Source organism: Oncorhynchus keta, chromosome 4 (assembly GCF_023373465.1).
Source record: "Oncorhynchus keta strain PuntledgeMale-10-30-2019 chromosome 4, Oket_V2, whole genome shotgun sequence".
In the NCBI taxonomy this organism is placed as follows: domain Eukaryota; kingdom Metazoa; phylum Chordata; class Actinopteri; order Salmoniformes; family Salmonidae; genus Oncorhynchus; species Oncorhynchus keta.
The window spans coordinates 22,831,337-22,852,618 of NC_068424.1; the positions used below are offsets into that span (position 1 = coordinate 22,831,337).

At 41.3% G+C, this 21,282-nt stretch overlaps 1 protein-coding gene across 2 annotated transcripts in view; it reads right to left on the reverse strand.

The window, feature by feature from the left end:
- The window catches only part of gnal (guanine nucleotide binding protein (G protein), alpha activating activity polypeptide, olfactory type), a 65,381-nt gene that overhangs the window by 23,902 nt on the left and 20,197 nt on the right, over positions 1-21,282 (reverse strand). For both annotated transcript variants that reach the window (XM_035756408.2, XM_035756415.2), the window contains exon 5: positions 7,101-7,198. In XM_035756408.2, coding sequence (XP_035612301.1) covers positions 7,101-7,198 — 98 coding nt within the window. The remainder of the gene's footprint in view (positions 1-7,100; positions 7,199-21,282) is intronic.

Here is a 21,282-nt window from a genome sequence, read left to right on the forward strand (position 1 = left end):
AATGAAAAATAACAACTGCAACTCAATGGTCTTTAAAACAAGTAAGGCAGTCTGCCATTTTGCAGATGCTTTTATCTAAAGTGACTTACAGTCATGTGTACATACACTTCTTGCGTATGGGTGGTCCCAGGAATCGAACCCACTATCCTGGCATTTCACACCTCCGGTGTGTAGGCTACACACTTGTGTGAGTGCCACCTCTTTGTATAATCTGGAAGAAGTCCAGTGCAACGGCAGAACCACATGAACAGTATGGTAGAACAATGACATAGTGTGATTGAATTCAACTGTACTGAGTAATTGGGCTGCATTGCACATGCCAGGGAGCCCTTGTATCACGGCTGGCAAGCTCATTAGGCAGGATTAGGTGGCCGTCTATGGTGGCAGATTGACACATTTTCTGGGCTAAACTGACCAAGATGCACCTCAAACAACACATAAAACCTCACAAAATTCTGCCAATGACAATTTCTCTCAACCAGTGGCATGTGGGCTTTTTAGGTGAGCACTGATGCCACCCTTTGATAAGCTGTGCCCACTTTGTCAAAGACAAGGGGGGGAAATGATTTAGCTTGTCTATTCCCAGTGCGTCCTTCCAGGGTGCTGTTGGAGAGATTAATCTTTTTATTTTTTATTTAACTAGGCAAGTCAGTTAAGAATACATTCTTATTTACAATGACAGCCTACCCCCGGCCAAACCCTAACCCGGGCGACACTGGGCCAATTGCGCGCCACCCTATGGGACTCCCAATCACGGCCGGTTGTGATACAGCCTGGAATCTAACCAGGGTCTGTAGTGACGCCTCTAGCACTGCAACGCTGCGCCAACATTCCGCCAAAAATGATAAACATAAATCATGTAGCAGATCTAGGATATGGTAGAAAGAGTATGCAACCTTTTCTGTAGCCTACAGGCTGGAGATACATTGTATGAATTACGCTTTTTACATCATGCAGGTTTCTCTGATCAAATAGCCTAAACTTAAATGGCGCTCAATCAAATAAAAAAAATGTGCTGTCATGTTAACAAACATATCCTAAAAACAGGACAGGTCAAAGTTGAATGGACAATCAACTTTTGGCCAGACGTTTCACCTCATTGTCATGATCAGTGGTTTTAAGTTTGTATCTGTAAATTTTTTGACAAGCTGATCATAGTGAAAAAGAAAATACTCTTGCATTTCCAGCTGTGTAAACACATTGCAAATGTGCTCGCGATAACTCCTGATAAAGTTAGGTAGATGATATTCAGAGCTTATTTAGCCAAATTGATGAGTCAAAGGAATCAGGATTAATAAAGTCAATTCAATTGCCAGTTTTAAAAACGGTGGGCCTACCACATGGATGGGCATTCATAAAATGATATTGCGGTCCGACGTGATAGGCACGAGCCGAGAAGTCGTTTTTTGGTGTTTTACAACCTGTAGGCTTACCACATACAGTAGATATATGGGCATTCCTAAAATTCAATTTCAGGCAACACTGTAGGTTACACCTCAGTAAGCACGGGCTGATGCCTTTGACATATTGTTTTGGTGCAGCTCAGGACCGGCCTTGATATCCACATCCACTGATATTTGTTTTTGTTCCGTTTATGTTTGGTTCAGATTTTGTCCGGTCTAGACCAGCCTTGATTTGGTCCAATCATAGACGTCTATAAATTACTTATTTTCAACTTTCATTCAAAACCAAAATTGTCCGGGAAATACGTATTTTTTAACATCTGAGATGCCTTTTCAACGTACTGTAAAATGTGTATTTAAAAAATTCAAAAATATTTAAAAAAAATAAAAATAGGGAAAATACGTTTAATTCAGAACTGAAATTGAACCCAACTTCAACGTCTGTAAAATACGTCTATTTAAAGTCTGGGACTTACTGGGACTATTCCGGCCCTGCCTTGTACGGCAAATATTTGCATAGGAAACCTGATATTCCTGAGTTCATTGAGAAAACAAGCAATCGCACCCACTTCAACAAATTAAATATTTGATCTGAAGTTGAAATCTCAAGACTGTGTTTTGATATTTTTCTTTTGTACAATGTAGGCTATACGTGTTTAGCCAAAGTTCATACCAAACTCCCTGGATTACCAGAATTAAGGGTGAAATACAGCTGAGACATAAACCTTAACTCAACTAAAGGCCTTATACCAACCTGGTTTAGGCAAGGAAAAACAAACTAGATTAACCAGGCTAGCCGGGAGAGCGAGCGACAGAGCGAGCGACAGCGAGAGGACAGAAAGAAAGCGAGAGAGGACAGAAAGAAAGCGAGAGAGGACAGAAAGAAAGCGAGAGAGGACAAAAAGAAAGCGAGAGAGGACAAAAAGAAAGAGACAGCGAGCGAGAGCGTGCGTGAGCGAGCGTTTGTGTATGCACAATGCTCTCCCCAGCTAGGAACAGAACAGGCCAGTCAGAACAGGATTCCTATTGTGCTCCCACAGGACTATATTAAGGCCTTATCAGACTGCAACATCAACAGTGTCCTCTGCTTGCTACTGCCCACTGAGCACACAAACCAGGATATGCAGCTAGCGCAGACAGCTTTAGCGTGCTAGGCTAACGCTAACATTTATCGTGCTAACGCTAAAGTTTTTGAGGTGGCGATGCTGTTGCTATTGTGGCGATGGTAGCTATTAAATACATGGCTACTTGAGCATCAGTGACATACTTGAGGAGAGTTGCTGTGTAGCTTTGAGAGTACACCATACGGTTGCTATGTGTATATTTGTATACATGTTGTTGTGGAAATTATGTTTTTATTTAGGAAAAACAAGGTTCAGACACACATGACATTTTCACATTATCATGGAGACTTCTCTCACACCAATCCATAGATCAGCAATAGTCCATAAGCAAGTCCAGTTATGCAACACAGCGCTCAGGGCCACCCCACCAAGTCCATGCATAGAATGTACATAGTTGCCACCACTAATTAACAGTGCGAATATGCAAGATGTCTACAATTAAAAGTAAAAGAGCACAGTAAAAGTTGAAAGCATAAAACAAAAAGTTAAGTTCAGTGAGCGTCAGGAATTCAATGTGTCATAAAGCACAAAAGTCTTAATAATTCTGCATATGCCAATTCTTATTTCTTTGTCTTACATTAACTATTGTGCTCGGTTGTTTTTATGCAAATTCAAACCTGAAGTCACAGACGGGGTCCATTTCGACGAGCTTAAATCTCAGTTTTGTATATTAGGATAAAGTAATCGACTAGCCTGAAGCTAACATTACCAGAGAGTAAGAGGACCCTCTGTGTACTTGTGCTGGTATGATATCAGTTACTGAAATATACAGCAAGCTAATGGATAAACTCAATGGTACACAAACGACAGTGTGTCTAGATGCTAGCCTTCAAGCTACGGTACAGTATGCTAACAAATTACATAGAAAACTAGAAAAATAGATGAATCTTTTGTATAGTTGTTGGCAAGTAGTCAAAATGTTGGACTGCCCCCCTATATCAGTTGCTTGGTCGTTTGTACATGGCATTTAGGTCACTGTAGTTTCAATGGAGTGTGATACGCCTACAAACTGACCGTTTTCTGGGATTGATATAGTAGGAAGTAAAGTAATTACGTGATTGTTACTAAACAAGACACTTCCCAACAAGTTGAGTCAATCTCCTGACAACACTCCAATGGATAAACAAAGTGGAATGAAACAAACTAGCCATTCCATGACATTTATGGGCTTTCAAAGGCACACAACGATGCATCAATGCACGGCCCAACGGCTTCAAACTGTACAACAAAACAGAACATTGAAATCAATTTAAATGAAACAGAAAACGGATCTCCCCCACCTCCCAAAAAAACCCTAGATGCACTATGTACAGTCTAAATGTACAATGTACCGTCGGTATTGATTGGCTTATAGGATTGTGGAATGTCAATATGGGCCTCCTCTTTGACACAAGCACTTGGATCTGCCGACTTGTCTATCTGCCCATAATCATTTAGAGTTTAAATTGGGATTGAGAGATAGCAGCGGCTAACTGAAAAAGCTAAGTTGAAAAGCAGGTGCTACTGGACACTGACTACTGAGCATTTTCCATTGCTTTACATAGGTCATTGGAGGACTTAAGAATAGCACCATGGAGCCATCCTGGATACTACACAGGCTAAATGCAGCACAGAGAAGAGGGTAGGCTATGCTGGCTGACTAGATAAATATGTGTTCTGAACCAGCTACCACTGGTCGATCACAACTTAAAGACTCAGCAATATGACATAATCATAACAGAAGGGCGACTTCTTGCTTACAGTCATCGACAACAGATTTTAAAACAGCCAATAGTGGCAGTCTTGTCAGATTTGACTATAATGATGTGATATTGCTAAATCTACCTTTAAAGCTAAACAAAGTGAGCGGACTAGAACACGCTATCATGCTAGCTACGGCTAAATGGACAGGAACAGGAAGTTGAAATGCCAGCTTGTGCTAACTTAGCGCTAACCATCAGTTATGGGCCCTCACAGATGGCAGTTTCCTCCTCCTAGCCCAATGGGTGTCAATGGAAACGAGATAGCCGGTGAGCAGTTGAACATGGATACAGTGGAGCTACTGTGCGTCATGGCATTGAGCGATATGTGCGTGCGCACACACAGACACACAGACACTCACACACACACTCAGCCAGAGCAAACACTCAGATGGGTGTGTGTCTGCCTTCAGTAAGCCTCAGCATAATGGGTGACTTCCTGGGAGAGGAACAACAAGGGGGTCTGACGTCACATATTTCACTCCACTCGACACAACCCGCTGCCATGTACAGAATGACTGGAGATTAGAAGGAGGACAACTTGTTTGTATTTCACAGTCACAGTATTTGCCAGGGGTAGAATACACTGCTTCACAGCAAAGAGGGGAGCACAAACAGAGACGAGACTGCGGTAAGCCAAGTGGCCTCCGTAGCGCTTTTCCTAACCAAAGGAGTGCTTCTCATTCAAGCACATCATCGACACCAACATGCATGTTGCATATTATGTATGTTGCATAATGGGCTGTACCATCGCCTATGGAAATGGTATTGTTATTAATGAGGGTCAAATAAAGACCAAATAAGGGGTCGTGTTCTGCAAAGTGCACACAAAAAAGTGTATACACATATAGTACCAGTCAAATGTTTGAACACACCTACTCATTCAAGGGTTTCTTTATTGTTAATATTTTCCACATTGTAGAATAATAGTGAAGACATCAAAACTATGAAATAACTCATATGGAATCATGTAGTAACCAAAATAATGTTCAATCAAAATATATTTTATATTTTCATTATTCAAAAGTAGCCACCCTTTGCCTTGACGATAGCTTTGCACACTCTTGGCATTCTCTCAACCAGTTTCACATAGAATGCTTTTCCAACAGTCTTGAAGGACTTCCCACATATGCTGAGCACTTGTTGGCTGCTTTTCCTTCACTCTGCAGTCCAACTCATCCCAAACCATCCCAATTGGGTTGAGGTCGGGTGGTTGTGAAGGCCAGGTCATCTGATGCAGCACTCCATCACTCTCATTCTTGGTCAAATAGCCCTTACACAGCATGGCCGTGTGTGTTGGGGCATTGTCCTGTTGAAAAACAAATGCTAGTCACACTAAGCGCAAACCAGATGGGATGGCATATCGCTGTAGAATGCTGTAGTGGTTTCTTTGCAGCAATTCGACCATGAGGCCGGATTCATGCAGTCTCCTCTGAACAGTTGATGTTGTGATGTGTCTGCTACTTCAACTCTGTGGAACATTTATTTGGGCTGCAATTTCTGAGGCTGGTAACTCTAATGAACGTATCTTCTGCAGCAGAGGTTACTCTGGGTCTTCCTTTCCTGTGGCGGTCCTCATGAGAACCAGGTTCATCATAGCGCTTGATGGTTTATGTGACTGCACTTGTAAACTTTCAAAGTTCTTGAAATGTTCCAGATTAAGACATGAAGGTCAGTCAAAGTAATGATGGACTGTTGTTTCTCTTGACTTATTTGAACTGTTTTTGTCATAATATGGACTTGGTCTTTTACCGAATAGGGCCATCTTCTCACAACACACCTGATTGGATCAAAAATATTGAGAAGGAAATAAATCCCACAAATTAACTTACCTGTTAATTGTTACCTGTTAACCTGTTAATTGAAATGTATTCCAGGTGACTACATGAAGCTGGTTGAGAGAATGCCAAGAGTGTGCAAAGCTGTCATCAAGGCAAAGGGTGGCTACTTTGAAGAATCTCAAATAAAATCTATTTTGATTTGTTTACTACATGATTCCATATGTGTTATTTCATAGTTTTGATGTCTTATTCTACAATGTAGAAAATAGTCAAATAAAGAAAAACCCTGAAATGAGTAAGTGTGTCCAAACATTTGACTGGTACTGCATACACACACGCGCTCAAACACACACACACACAAATGCCTAAAACATCGATCTCCATTAAATCTCTAAGGAGTACCTCTGAGGACTTGGGTGCTTATGTGAGGTCTAAAAGGCCAAATCAAAATGCAGTGAGGGTCCAGGACACATGAGAGTCAATGGAGACACGTCATTGGCTGAGAAAACAACCAGGGCTGTGAGTGGATAGAAACCACAGAACTCTTCTACAGCTGTATGATCTTAATTGGATCAACGTTGAGAACTTTCCCTTACTAAATATGTATCAACTCCTACAAAAAGATCCATCAATTATAATCCACATTTCCTGTTGGTGCAGGATTATTTTCCTGCTGAAGAAAACTAGCTCAAATTAAGTTAACTACATCTGTAAGGACCCAGCTTTCATTAAAGAGGATTCTTGAGTAACACTCATGCACACACACACACATAATGGATATTCTCACCCGTAACACAACCGGACAGGCTTAATTGAAGTTGCACTATGTAGAAATCGCTTCTCCATTTCCTGGTTGATAAAATAGTAATAGTTTACATGCAATGTCAGTGGAGAGATGGGGAGTCCACAGGGACAAGAGAGAGGGGAGATAGGATGAGGACGGGGGGAAAATGATTGGGATGGAGGATGAAAGAGGCAACGAGGGATGGATGGAGAAAGAAGGATGAGATGGGATAAAGGGAGGGCATAAGGGATGGGGGGGGGGTTACTCACTACTGTGCACAGTCGATGAGCTGGTACTCGTTGGAGCGCTCGAAGCACGCCTTCACGCCTTCATCGTCCCAGAGCTGCTTGGCATGTTCGAAGAACTCCTGTTTTCCACGAATGAAAATAAGAGTGAAGAACAGAGGGTTAGGAGGAGGAGAGACACGTGACAGCCCAGGGAGAAACCTGTGTTGTCAAAGCAGAGTGTCTTCAACAGGGGATTTTGTTTAAGACAAGAGAGCCAACTTATCATCACTTTTGAGTTCCATGTATATTTGCATGATAGATTAAAGTACATTTCATGTAAGTGCCCTCTGTAGCAGCAGGTTAGATGATCACAAGTGTCTTCCATCATATATTATTCACATGTTGCACCACGTGAAAAGTGAAAAGATTGATTTATTTCATCCCTTACGACCAAACTAAGGTGGAAAACGTCTGATCCATTCACAGCGTGAACACAAAAACAAGAAAAAGGGGGGTAAAAATGATACCGCTCGTGGAGAAAGAGCATCCCCATAATTACCAATTCAATGAGGGGCTAGTGAGTGGAGGAGCAGTCTGTGGTTTGTAAGGACAGAAGGTGTGTGGTGGAGGAGGTTGGGAAGGAAACTTGTATCATATGAGGACAGGGCTAATCTCACATGATACCGGTGGCTTTTAGAGAGCCAGAGAGACATACTGTAGAAAGATTAACTTTTAATATCCAAACCGAGAAAGACAAGACAATAAAATGCTGAACTTTTAGGGACAAACCAGCGCTAAAATCCAAAACTCTTTTTTGGACAACACAAACACACCGTTCGCTGTCTTCTGCCTCAGAAGTATACCAATAGGAAAGAGGGAGGGAGGGATGATTGGAGGCAGGAAGACAAACAGAGGAGAGGGAGGTTCTGAGAAACAGAGGCTCGTTCCTTAGAGAGAGTCGAGAGATGGGTATAAAATAATTAGTCCCCCGGTGGGGTCATCACATAATAACCACAACACAGGCAATCAAATGGCAACAGACACTCAAAACAAACTCAAATGCTAAACAGGGCTTGACATTAACTTTTTTTATCTACTTGTCCATCAAACAAGTTAGGACCGATTTATCACTTTCGAATGTCACTTGTCCCAACAAGCTCACTTGTCCCAATAACCCCAAAAGTTTGCTAAAATGGTGACATTACTTCTCAACACCCAATTTTGAGAGATGGTATTACAACCGGAGTATGAAGCATTGGTTTCATCAACTCTCTCCCCCTCCCCGGTAACAGCACACTGGCACGTACGCAGTTGATGCCAACACCATGACTTTTCTAGGATTTTCATTGCTGACCTAAAATTTTTTATAACTGGGTAAATAACTCACTAACTAGCAATGAAAATCAACAAATGTGCACACGTGGCTCGCTTTGATCTCAAAAACGTATGTCAGACTAGAGGTCGACCGATTAATCAGAATGGCCGGTTAATTAGGGCCGATTTCAAGTTTTCATAACAATCGGAAATCTGTATTTTTGGACACCGATTTGGCCGATTTTAAAAACATATATTTTTTTACACCTTTATTTAACCTTTATTTAACAAGGCAAGTCAGTTAAGAACACATTCTTATTTTCAATGACGGCCTAGGAAGGGTGGGTTAACTGCCTCGTTCAGGGGCAGACCGACAGATTTTTTACCTTGTCAGCTCGGGGGATTCAATCTTGCAAACTTACAGTTAATTAGTCCAACGCTCTAACCACCTGATTACATTGCACTCCGAGGAGACTGCCTGTTATGCGAATGCAGTAAGCCAAGGTAAGTTGCTAGCTAGCATTAAACTTATCTTATAAAAAAACAATCATAATCACTAGTTAAACTAGTAATATCATCAACCATGTGTAGTTATCAAGTGTGTCCTGCATTGCATATAATCAATGCGGTGCGTATCGTTGCTCCAATGTGTACCTAACCATAAACATCAATACCTTTCTTAAAATCAATACACAGAAGTATATATTTTTAAACCTAAAAATAAAAGAAATCCAGGTCACCAGGTGAAATTGTGTCACTTCTCTTGTGTTCATTGCACGTAGAGTCAGTGTATATGCAAGAGTTTGGGCTGCCTAATTTGCCAGAATGTTATGTAATTATGACATAACATTGAAGGTTGTGCAATGTAACAGGAATATTTAGACTTATGGATGCCACCCGTTAGATAAAATACGGAATGGTTCTGTATTTCACTGAAAGAATAAAAAGGTTTTGTTTTCGAGATGATAGTTTCCGGATTCGACTATATTAATGACCCAAGGCTAGTATTTCTGTGTGTCATTATTTTATAATTAAGTCTATGATTTGATATTTGATAGCGCAGTCTGACTGAGCGATGGTAGGCACCAGCAGGCTCGTAAACATTCATTCAAACAGCACTTTCGTGCATTTGCCAGCAGCTGTTTATGACTTCAAGCATTGAGCTGTTTATGACTTCAAGCCTATCAACTCCCGAGATTAGGCTGGTGTAACCGATGTGAAATGGCTAGCTAGTTAGCGGGGTGCGCGCTAATAGTGTTTCAAACGTCATTCACTCAGACTTGGAGTGGTTGTTAACCTTGCTCTACATGGGTAATGCTGCTTCGATGGTGGCTGTTGTCGTTGTGTTTCTGGTTCGAGCCCAGGTAGTGGCGAGGAGAGGGATGGAAGCTATACTGTTACACTGGCAATGCTATAGTGCCTATAAGAACATCCAATAGTCAAAGGTTAATGAAATACAAATGGTATAGAGAGAAATAGTCCTATAATTCCTACAACCTAAAACTTCTTACCTGGGAATATTGAAGACTCATGTAAAAAGGAACCACCAGCTTTCATATGTTCTGAGCAAGGAACTTAAACGTTCTTCTCCAACATTTTGTTTTCGCATTATTTAAACCAAATTGAACATGTTTCATTATTTGAGGCTAAATTTATTTTATTAATGTATTATATTAAGTTAAAAGTGTTCATTCAGTATTGTTGTAATTGCCATTATTACAAATAAATAAATAAATAGGCCGATTAATCTGTATGGGCTTTTTTTGGTCCTCCAATAAATCGGTATCGGTGTTGAAAAATCATAATCTGTTGACCTCTAGTCACGACTTCATGATTCAATGTGACTGCATGATTGAAAGACTGCTCGTGCCTGTCAATGAAGGCCTACAATAAATTTTACAGCGATGCGCTCTGCAAAGATTGGGAGGACAAATGGCGCTGGAGAATGTAGAGGTTTTACGTGCACACAACCAATTGTTTTTTGTTTGTTTATTTGCAGCTTATTTTTTACTTATTTTGTGCATAATGTTGCCACTGCCGTCCGTCTTATGACCGAAAATAACTTCTAGACATCAGGACTGCGATTACTCAGCACATACTAGCGAATCATTTTTTTCCTTTCACGACTCTGACAAGCCCGACGAAGGATAAACTGCTTCCTCGGGAACAGGCCCCGATCCCCGTGATCTGTGTGAAGAGGAGGCAGAGAAAGAGGGGCCACAGGTCAGGCTGCTATTTGAGAATTCATAGGCGATTGAATAAACCCCCACTTCCCTGCAATCTGCGAGCAAACGTGCAATCTTTGGAGAATAAAATCAACGAGTTACGCGGAAAATTAAACTACCAACGGGACATTAAAAACTGTAACATCTTATGCTTCATGGAGTCGTGGCTGAATGAACACAATCTCAACATACAGCTGGCTGGTTATATGATGTACCGGCAGGATAGAACAGAAAAATGCGAAAGGCCCAGTACATCACTGGGGCCAAGCTTCCTGCCATCCAGGATCTCTATACCAGGCGGTGTCAGAGGAAGGCCCTAAAAATTGTCAAAGACTCCAGCCATCCTAGTCATAGACTGTTCTCTCTACTACCGCACGGCAAGCGGGTACCGGAGCGCCAAGACTAGGTCCAAGAGGCTTCTTAACAGCTTCTACCTCCAAGCCATAAGACTCCTGAACATCTAGTCAAATAGCTCCCCAGACTATTTGCAGTGCCCCCCCGCACCTCAACTAACCAGTGCCCCCGCACATTGACACTGTATCAGTACCCCCCTGTATATAGTCTCACTATTGTACTGCTGCTCTTTAATAACTTGTTACTTTTATCTCTTATTCTTATCCGTAATTTTTTGAAACTGCATTGTTCGTTAGGGGCTCGTAAGTAAGCATTACACCTGTTGTATTTGGCGCATGTGACTGATAGAATTTGATTTGAACACGTCGCACTTTGATCCGATTCTGACCGGGGTAGCCACATTTTTGATATTGTGATGTGTTTTTTTTACTTGTCCATTCAGACAACTTAAATATATAATCTGCTATAAGGTCAATTTTGATAAAAGCGAAATCTTACCGTTGTCTGTCTTTGACCATCATACCATCAAGCACAAGTTTCCTTTTAGATGGTCTCCTATGGGCTTCACATATTTGGGCATAATGGTGGATGGTAATCTGAACAACCTCTATAAACTCAATCTGGCCAGTTTGTTGCAAAAGGTGGAGGGTGACCTTTGTAAATGGATGGACTTACCTCTCACTCTACTGGGTAGAATCAATGTAATTAAAATGAATGTCCTGCCCAGATTTCTATATCTGTTTCAATCTCTCCCTATCCCTGTTCCCGCAGCATTTTTTTCCTCTCTCGACAAGCTGACCAGAAGGTTTATCTGGCATGGCAAAACCCCTAGGGTTGGCCTGGATAAACTGACTCTTGATTACAGTCAAGGGGGCTTAAGCCTCCCCAATTTTAGAATGTACTACTGGGCTGCACAGTCTAGGTTTCTGGCTCAGAGGTTTGACAATGGTCCCTCTCCCTCATGGTTGAACATTGAAAAGCTTTAGGTAAATGATGACACTGGAGCAGAATTGTTTTACAAATGGGACAGAAAATCTATAAATGCCATCACAGACAACCCTTTAATCATACATTCTGTCCTGGCATGGTGCAAACTACCTGAGCTGTTCGGACGAGGGGGATTCCTTTCCCCTAAAACCCCTTTATGGAACAATAGATTGATCCCTATGTTTTTCCAGAATAGTAACTTTAGACCATGGTCTGATAAGTGGATAAGTCTTCTGGAACATTGTTACGAGGAGGGAGTTCTTATGTCTTTTGATCAGCTGAAACAGAAATACCACTTGCCTAACAGGGACTTCTTTAGCTACCTACAACTACGAAACTTTATTAGGGTGACTCTCAAGGGACAATGGAACCTACCTAAGATGTCACCTATTGAACAACTCTGCCACGCAGACCAACCACTGTTCAAGACCATTTCCTGTGTATACGATGCTCTTATGTCAGGACTAACACTGCCTGGGCTAGATAAACCCCGACTTAGATGGGAGAAAGATCTGGGTATTGATCTTGATGAGGGTCTATGGAGTGACCTATGCAGGGATGGTGTTAAATCCACATTGAACTCCAGATACAGACTGATCCAGTTTAATTTCCTCCATCAGCTCTATAGCACCCCATCTAGACTGCACAAGTTCAACCCAGATATCTCCTCCCTATGTTTTAGATGTGGCTCAGATGAAGGAACATTCCTCCATTCCACTTGGCAGTGTTCAAAACTACACGGTTTCTGGCAGGGGGTATGCGATACCATATCCTCAATTCACGGGGTTGCATTCTCTTTAGACCCGGAGGTCTGTCTACTGGGCAACTTTACTAACACCAATCTTAGGCAAAGCCATACTATAAAGCGAACAGAAATATTGCTAGCGATTGCCAAGAAATGTATTGCCTTGAAATGGAAATTGGATTCCTCCCTGCCAGTTGCAATGTGGCTATCGGAAGTTAATAGTTGTATCACTTACTGCTTGAGGAATAAGTTAGACATTTTACAGAATTTGGCAACCTTTTGACTATATGGAGAATCTCCCCCACATCTCATTGAATCTCTATATAATCCTCACATAATGTTTCACACGTAATGTATAATATGTAGCCTACGGCAGGTGATCCAATGTCTCATTATTATATATATATATATATATATATATATATATATATATATATAAATAAATAAATCTGCTTGTCCAACAATTTGTTTTAATTGACCCAGACAAGTGCTAATGTCAAGGCCTGCTAAAGTCGCTGACACCAATGCAACAAGGACTTGAGCAAAGTTTGATCCAGCCTTGTTCACGATTCTGCTAAACAGTCTGTACTGAACCACTGTGCAGTATCGACCATGTATCTGCTATCTACTAGGGATATAACATTGTTTTCCCAATTCAAATATTTAAAGTTACAAGTGCACCGGGCCGCAGCCCCCAAACCGATCCAAATGTAGCATGCAATTCACTTGATTTTTTTCTCATATTACATTCTTTCTATCTTCCAATTGTTTGTTTTTTTCAATCTTATTTTGTGACAACTGATGCTTTCTCTCCTTTAGTGTCGAACTGCATGTATCTGTTGATAGTCATTCATCTACAAGTAATTCTGCATGCTGAACAACCCAAAGAAATTTTCACTGTTCAGTAGCCTCATCAAACTGCGCACTGTGCCCAGCTTCGCAGGCTGAACAGCGCAAGATAGGCGGCCTGTTCCTGATCTTGCACATCTGTGTTGCACCCCAAAATGGCTTGTGTGATATTAGGCTTTATTAGTTGAGTGACAACCTATATTATTTGCTAGGTTATTATTATCTATGTGCCGTTGAAAATGATATTTTACCGTAATTAAAAGTAAGCTATCGGAGACAACTCATCTGGCTATACCTGCTGATCAGGACTTACAATATATTTTATTTTGATTGTTCAGGTTTACCATAGGCAATAGTTTTGGTAGTTTTGCTTTAAACAAATCAGTGTATATGCTATTTTTTAGATATACTGTACAAGGTAAAGCTTATAATTTCATAATGGGGAACACAATCACATTTGCAAGGGCACACTGCATGGCCGAAGGGAGAGAAGATCACTTCATTAAAACTTCCAAACAGTCAAGACAATTAGATTTTGAGATGGGGGTGTGCTATATATTCATATGTCATAGCTAATTTGTAAACAAATATTTACATATAGTGGTGATGGTGATTTCAGAACCAAAGTAGGGGGGGGTGGGCAAGAAAAACATTGCCCCCCCCCCCCTAATCTGATTGGTAGATCCCTAGTCTACCTTATAGCTCAGATAAATTGCCTACATAGTACATAGACATTGTTTTCCCAATTCATAGACACAGACACACACACACACACACACACACACACACACACACACACACACACAGCTCAGAGAGGCCTAGCTCATGAGCTCCATCAGAAGCAGATGTTAATGTACAATGGAAAATGTGTTTATGCAACAAATGTTAGTGCATCGAATCATATCGCATCAATTCGTTCTCTAATCAAAACGAATTGCACAAAATAAATGCAACCATAAAGATTTTACTGAGTTACAGTTACTATAAGGAAATCGGTCAATTTAAATAACATGTATTAGGCCCTAATTTGTGGATTTCACATAACTGGGCAGGGGTGCAGTCATGGGTGGGAGCCAGGCCAGGCCAATCAAATATACTTTTTCCCATTTTTTCATATGTGGATGTCATGGCTGGAATGGTTACACGTTGTCTGTGGTTGTGATGCCGGCTGGACATACTGTCAAATTCTCTAAAAATACGTTGGTAGAGAAATTAACATTCAATTCTCTGGCAACAGCTCTGGTGGACATTCCTGCAGTCACCATGCCAATTGTGCACTCCCTCAAAACTTGAGGCATCTGTAGCATTGTGTTGTGTAACACATTTTAGAGTGGCCTTTTATTGTCCCCCAGCACAAGGTGCACCTGTGTAATGATTGTGCTGTTTAATCAGCTTCTTGATATGCCACACACATCAGGTGGATGGAAATGCTCACTTACAGGGATGTGAACACATTTGTGCACAACATTTGAGAGAAATAAGCTTTTTGTGCTTATGCAACATTTCTGGGATATTTTATTTCTTGCTCATGAAACCAACAATTTACAGGTTGTGTTTATATTTTTTGTTCAGTATAAAACGTATCGTTCCTGTATCATATCAGAGCCCATCTATCTAGAAACGTATCTATTGGTCTTAAAAGGAAAAGATGGACATCCCTACTATCTACCATGTGTCAACCATTCCCCAGAAACCCAACACAGTAGGAGGACATTTAGTCATATTGTCATAGTTTACTTTCATACGGTGGTAGAGAAAGGTTTTCAACACGCACACCTCAAAGCTGCCATCAGAGGGAAAACAAAACATCCTTCCACACACTGGAATGTGCAAATTGCAAGAAAATTCCTACATAGTTCCTATGATATTTCATAAATAAAAAACGCTCCAAAAACGACTTACTAAGCGTCACTTATCAGGTTTAATGTCTCCACTGAAATATAGCTCTGTATATGATCACAACCGCACCTCTCTGACTTCCTCTTTGCCTCCATTAGTCCCAGGTGACATTTTGATGTACTGACCCAGCAGAGTCGCTCTCTCCACAAAGCAGAGTCAGGATGTCTCGCTCTCTCCACAAAGCAGAGTGTGGATCTCTTTCTCCACATGCAAAGCAGAGTCAGGATCTCTCGTTCTCCACAAAGCAGAGTGCGTCTGTCTGCCAGGGCAGTTTCCTAGTCAAGGCTGATGATCTTACCGCGGGAACAGGAAGTTGATAAGTGGAGAGGAGGAAAGAAGCGGGAGGACATTGAGCCAGTTCATATGCTCTGCTGCCTGTATCAGAAGATACAGGGATGTTGCTTTAATGTGTGCCATGTTATTATGTTACAGCAACACTGAGCCAGGTTCTAACTGACTTGTGACTGAGGAAAATTATATGTCTTTTCCCAAATTAATGAGTTATTACTTGCACTGGACCAAAACAGGGAGCACAATGAGGGTGCTCTAAAATGTTTTACAACTACTAATTCCAAGTGACAAACACCCAGCCCATCTGTTTCTAAAATTGTCAAATTGTTTTTGACAAAGCAAGTGAATGATCAAGCATTGTGGAGTGTAGAAATGAGGGGGTACCCAGCCTAGTTAAATCCATCTAAAAACTAAATGACTTCGGCTGCGTTTAGACAGGCAGAACAATTCTGATATTTTTTTCACGAAAAGATCTTTTGACCAATCAGATCAGCTCTGAAAAAGATCTGATGTGAAAAGATCTAATGCAATTGATTGGTCAAAAGACCAGTTAGTAGAAAAAATATCAGAATTGTGCTGCCTGTCTAAACGCTGTTTATGAAATCCAAATTTACACCAGTTTAAATTGCTGGAAAAACACCTGAGCTAAAAACAAAGGAACTTTAAAGAACGTATGTAGCCTGTGGCAGGCAGCATATCACAGGGCTGGGGATCACTAAAGCGGCACTGTGGGTCCCCACAGTCAAAACTCACAAGGCCCAACACTGAGCCCTGGGGAACACCTGGTGACACAAAAACACGTTAACAAAACCCTGATGCCCATTTATCCAGTATGTCCTTTACTGTACCTAGGCCTTCATTAGCGATGAAGCAATGGCAAAAAGAGTAATTAGGAGTGTGTTAAACAGAGCTAGTCCTGTGCCAAGGAGCTTTGGCTAATGGCGTCCCTGGCTACTTTGGGGCTTCCTCCAGTCCCTCCACACCGCTACCCTAGTTATCAACACTCCCCCTTGTATACCCTCAAGTGGATCAATGAGGGAGATTGTGCTAGGATACCACTGTCTTTAGTGCCACAACATTTGAGCTCCCAGGGCAGGGTCTCAATCTATGGCGTGTTTGTTCATTTTTAGGGCCACAGTTCTGTCCAGGTGGGTGCTAAGTGATGGGTTAGGCAGGGTTCAGGCAGTGCCTGTGGTCTGGTACCTGACCTAGAACCCAGGAAGGCTGTTTTCACTGGAGATGTTCCATTCAAAACAAGTGTGTGTGTGGGTGGTTGGAGGGAGAGGGGGGGTTACTAGCCGTGTCTTCTGCAACACTTTTACAATGTTATGGTAACTTTCACAGACTAATCTAAATTCTGGTGAGATGACATCCTCAGCCATGTGTAACAAGTAATGAGCACACTTACAATGAAATAAAAAGCCTTTTTGGTAGCCTGCCTGTCAGCTATGGTTTGCTGTCACTAAACGCTCAATTAAATGTTCAAGTTTTTCAGTTGTTTGTGCGTATGGATGCAGGGTTGAATACAATTGTATGCATGTTCCATAAAACTCACGTTGCAATTTCCACATTGTTAGTCATGGCCATCCTTTTTTGAATGAGATGGTTCATCAACTTTATGAAAACAACATCAAAACAAGAAGTCCCAAGAACAACTCCCTTGAATGAATTTCTGCTCAGAAACCAAATTTCAGAGTACAATCAGACAAAGAATTCTTAGATATATTTGTCAACCCACAGCTATGCATTATGCAATTTCTCAGGAATCCCACTCTATCACAGAGCCTGCTTTTTTGCCCCAGGTTTAGCTTTCCTGTCACACATAAAGCTACGATGAGTCATCAACAAAATGAAGAGGATATTTTTAGCTCCTAATAGTTCTCGAACACAACACACACCCTCAGACAAAACCGTCAGGGGAGACATAATGCTGGTCAAAACGCCAGCGAGGCATGATCCTGCGTCTCTCAGATACGTCCTGTTACACTTCAAAACACCCCTTCCTGTCAAACACACACACACACACACACACACACACACACACACACGCCTCTCTGCTCTTTTGCCTGTCTGTCAGTCTGTCACTAAAATAATCTGGTGTAAATGGCTGCCGTCAGGAAATGGTGATGCAGGCCAGAGCAAAGGAGCCCCAGACAAAGGATTAACAGGAAGAGATCTAGAGAGAAGGGGAGCGCACGATAGAAGGGGAGCGCGAGAGAGAGAGAGAGAGAGAGAGAGAGAGAGAAAACAAGAGCGCGCGAGAGAAGGGGAGCCCAAGAGAGAAAACTAGAGAAGAGAGTAAGAGAAAGAGAACATCTGGTCCTGTTACCAACTCTTCTTGATGTATGAATTTTTCACTGGCAGACAAAGAGAAGAATAGCACTGAAATGGATCTGTCGGTGACAATGTGTTGAAATATTAGCCTGACATACTGCTAGCCTGGCTACTGCTAGCCTGACATACTGCTAGCCTGACATACTGCTAGCCTGACATACTGCTAGCCTGACATACTGCTAGCCTGGCTACTGCTAGCCTGACATACTGCTAGCCTGACATACTGCTAGCCTGACATACTGCTAGCCTGACATACTGCTAGCCTGGCTACTGCTAGCCTGGCTACTGCTAGCCTGACATACACACCCCTTAGACCAAAAAAGCCCTATGAGGTAACATTTTACCAACATGTCACACAGCACTTCCGGATTAATACACAATTAGCAATGGTCGCTTTTAATCGAGTTTCAGAAAGTTCAGAGGGCACACAATTATACAGTAGTATTCAGTGTCTTCAACAAGCATTACAAAATGCCATTGCTGAGGCATGTCTGAAGACGAGAGGTCTGTCTCTCATATGATCATTTTATTTGGATTTTAAGGTATATCGGTCTTCAACTTGCCGTCATTGGCCTACTAAAGCACGTAGGACTGATCTGACGGTTTACACATACTACAGGTAACTGCCCCAAAATAATGGAAACACATGAGTATACAAAGTATATTGAAAGCAGGTGCTTCCACACAGGTGTTGTTTCTGAGTTAATTAATCAAATAACATCATGCTTAGGGTCATGTAATATGATAGTGGGCAGGCCATTATTTTGCTACCATGGCTAAGCCCCCATAGGATGACAATGCCCCTATTCACAGGGCAGGAGTGGTCACTGAATGGTTTGATGAGTATGAATACGATGTAAACCATATGCCATCTCAGTCACCAGATCTCAACCCAATTAATTTAATTCTTATGGGAGATTCTGGAGTGGTGCCTCAGACAGCATTTTCAACCACCATCAACAAAACACCAAAAAATTGAGTTTCTCGTGGAACAATGGTGTTGCATCCCTCCAATAGACTTCCAGACACTTGTAGAATCTATGCCAAGGTGCATTGAAGCTATTCTGGTTCATGGTGACCAATGCCCAATATACTGTATGTATACTATGTAGGGTTAATGAAGTTAAAGAGAGGCAGTTCACTCCATATCGTACTGTATGGTATCAATCCCATTCACCATTCCAACCCTGTCGTCCATTACACGCTGGAGCGTCCCTCCAGCCGACAATCTAAAAACCCACTGGCGCTTCTCTCTCCTCTTCCGATGGCTTAACAAAGGAGGCCTAATATGATCAAGCTGTTTGTGTGTGTGTGTAGAGAAGCAGGAGACACTCCTCGGGGCTCGGGTTTAGGGAGGCTCGTGACACAGCCTGAATAAACGCAGTGTGCAGTTTACGGTCTCTTAATGGAGGGGCCCATGAAAGACAGCAAACGGGACAATGTGTACTTTGCTTACGTCTCCTTAACCGTTTCATACCTCTGGCCGGGTACCACACTCTCACCATATTGAGCAAAGCCCATTCCTATGTTTTGTATTGACAATTCTGTAGTCGTTTCAAATAAATGCATTCATTGGTAGATTCCGCAATTTACAGGAGATATTAACGTGTGTTTTATATCATTGATAGTTTCCGCTATCTGCATCTGCCATCAATATTTCCCCTAAATAGAATAGACAGACAAGTAGATAAAGTGTAGTCGTGATGTTGCATAATGAAGAATCACATGTCAACTTTAGGCAAATGCAAAAAGCAGAGCAAACTGAACACGAGAATGCATTGGAGACAAGTCGCAGGCCCCAAATACTATCTACGATTATTCTAGTCTAGCCGCTACTGGCACCATGTCAAGAAATCTTGGAATGGATGAAAAAAGTAATGCTCTTCAATTATGTAACCACAATCAAATGCTCAACTGCTGAGGCGTTATTTAAAAAAGGGGCAATCTGTAGTTACTACATCCATTTTTAAACTTATATATTCTTCAATAATCAATGGGTATATATTTAACTTCTAAATTCCTCATGAACTTAGTTCAACTGTGGCACCCGGTCAGAACCTAAGGTATTTTATTATTATTTTTTATTTTTTATTTTACTTAACCAGGCAAGTCAGTTAAGAACACATTCTTATTTTCAATGACCTGGGAACAGTGCCTGTTCAGGGGCAGAACAACAGATTTGTACCATGTCAGCTCGGGGGTTTGAACTCGCAACCTTCCGGTTACTAGTCCAACGCTCTAACCACTAGGCTACGCTGCCGCCCCGTATAAGATTGTTCTACTCCAATGTTTGATATCATGGATGGTCAGTCCATAGTGCTATCTATGAATTTGAGAGTAATTACATTTCTCCAGGACCATCCTTCAGCTTTAAAACTGTTGATTGGGCCTTTAAAGCAGTGGTTTTTAACCAATGGTGTATGTCACCTGCTGACAAAATAATAGTTTGAGCCAGGGCCACAGCAAGACAAGCCATATATTTTGCTATATTCTTTTTTGCCTAAATAATCACTGAACAATCTATGAAAAAAAGAAACACGCCTGTTTATGGTTTCATATTGCAGTATGAAAAAATGGACTACTGTGATTTTCAATTATCAACGAATGCGGGTGAGTAGAGATTAAAGAGTATGGTACGCAGACTCTGCATTTTATTGTTTTAATAATCTGAAGGGAACCATTTTGAAAGTGCGTGCTTGCAGGCATGGTGAATGAAGTTGAAGGCATAATTTCATTAATTCAGGTTTAAATTAGAAAAAAATGTGGTTAAACCCATTTATTTCTCAACTTAAACACTGGACAATTGCTCTTTTTAAAGGCTGTTTTTTAGCAACATTAAAAAGCTAATTGGATGATATGATTTACCTAAAGGCCTATATAGCCTAGCATGAAAGTAAAGACATCACATCAAATGTCAAATCTTCAGCAGAGGCCAATGCTGAAATTTATTTTTGTAATTTAAAAAAAAATCTGATTTGAGGAAAAATTGCATTTTGAATCTCTGCTGTAGTAGACAAAGGAGGTTTTGAGTCCCAGCAGAAACAGGGACATGTGCATGTGACATGGGAGGCCAGACATAAAACACAGACCTGCTTTAGAGGGAAATTATTAAGTCGTTTGGTTGCTGGGAGGGCCTCTCTTTGTCTCAGGCTCTAGCCAGCATGTTTACTAAGAGAAATCGATGCGCCATTACATAATAGGCCTAATTAATGAAGCCTGTGTGTTG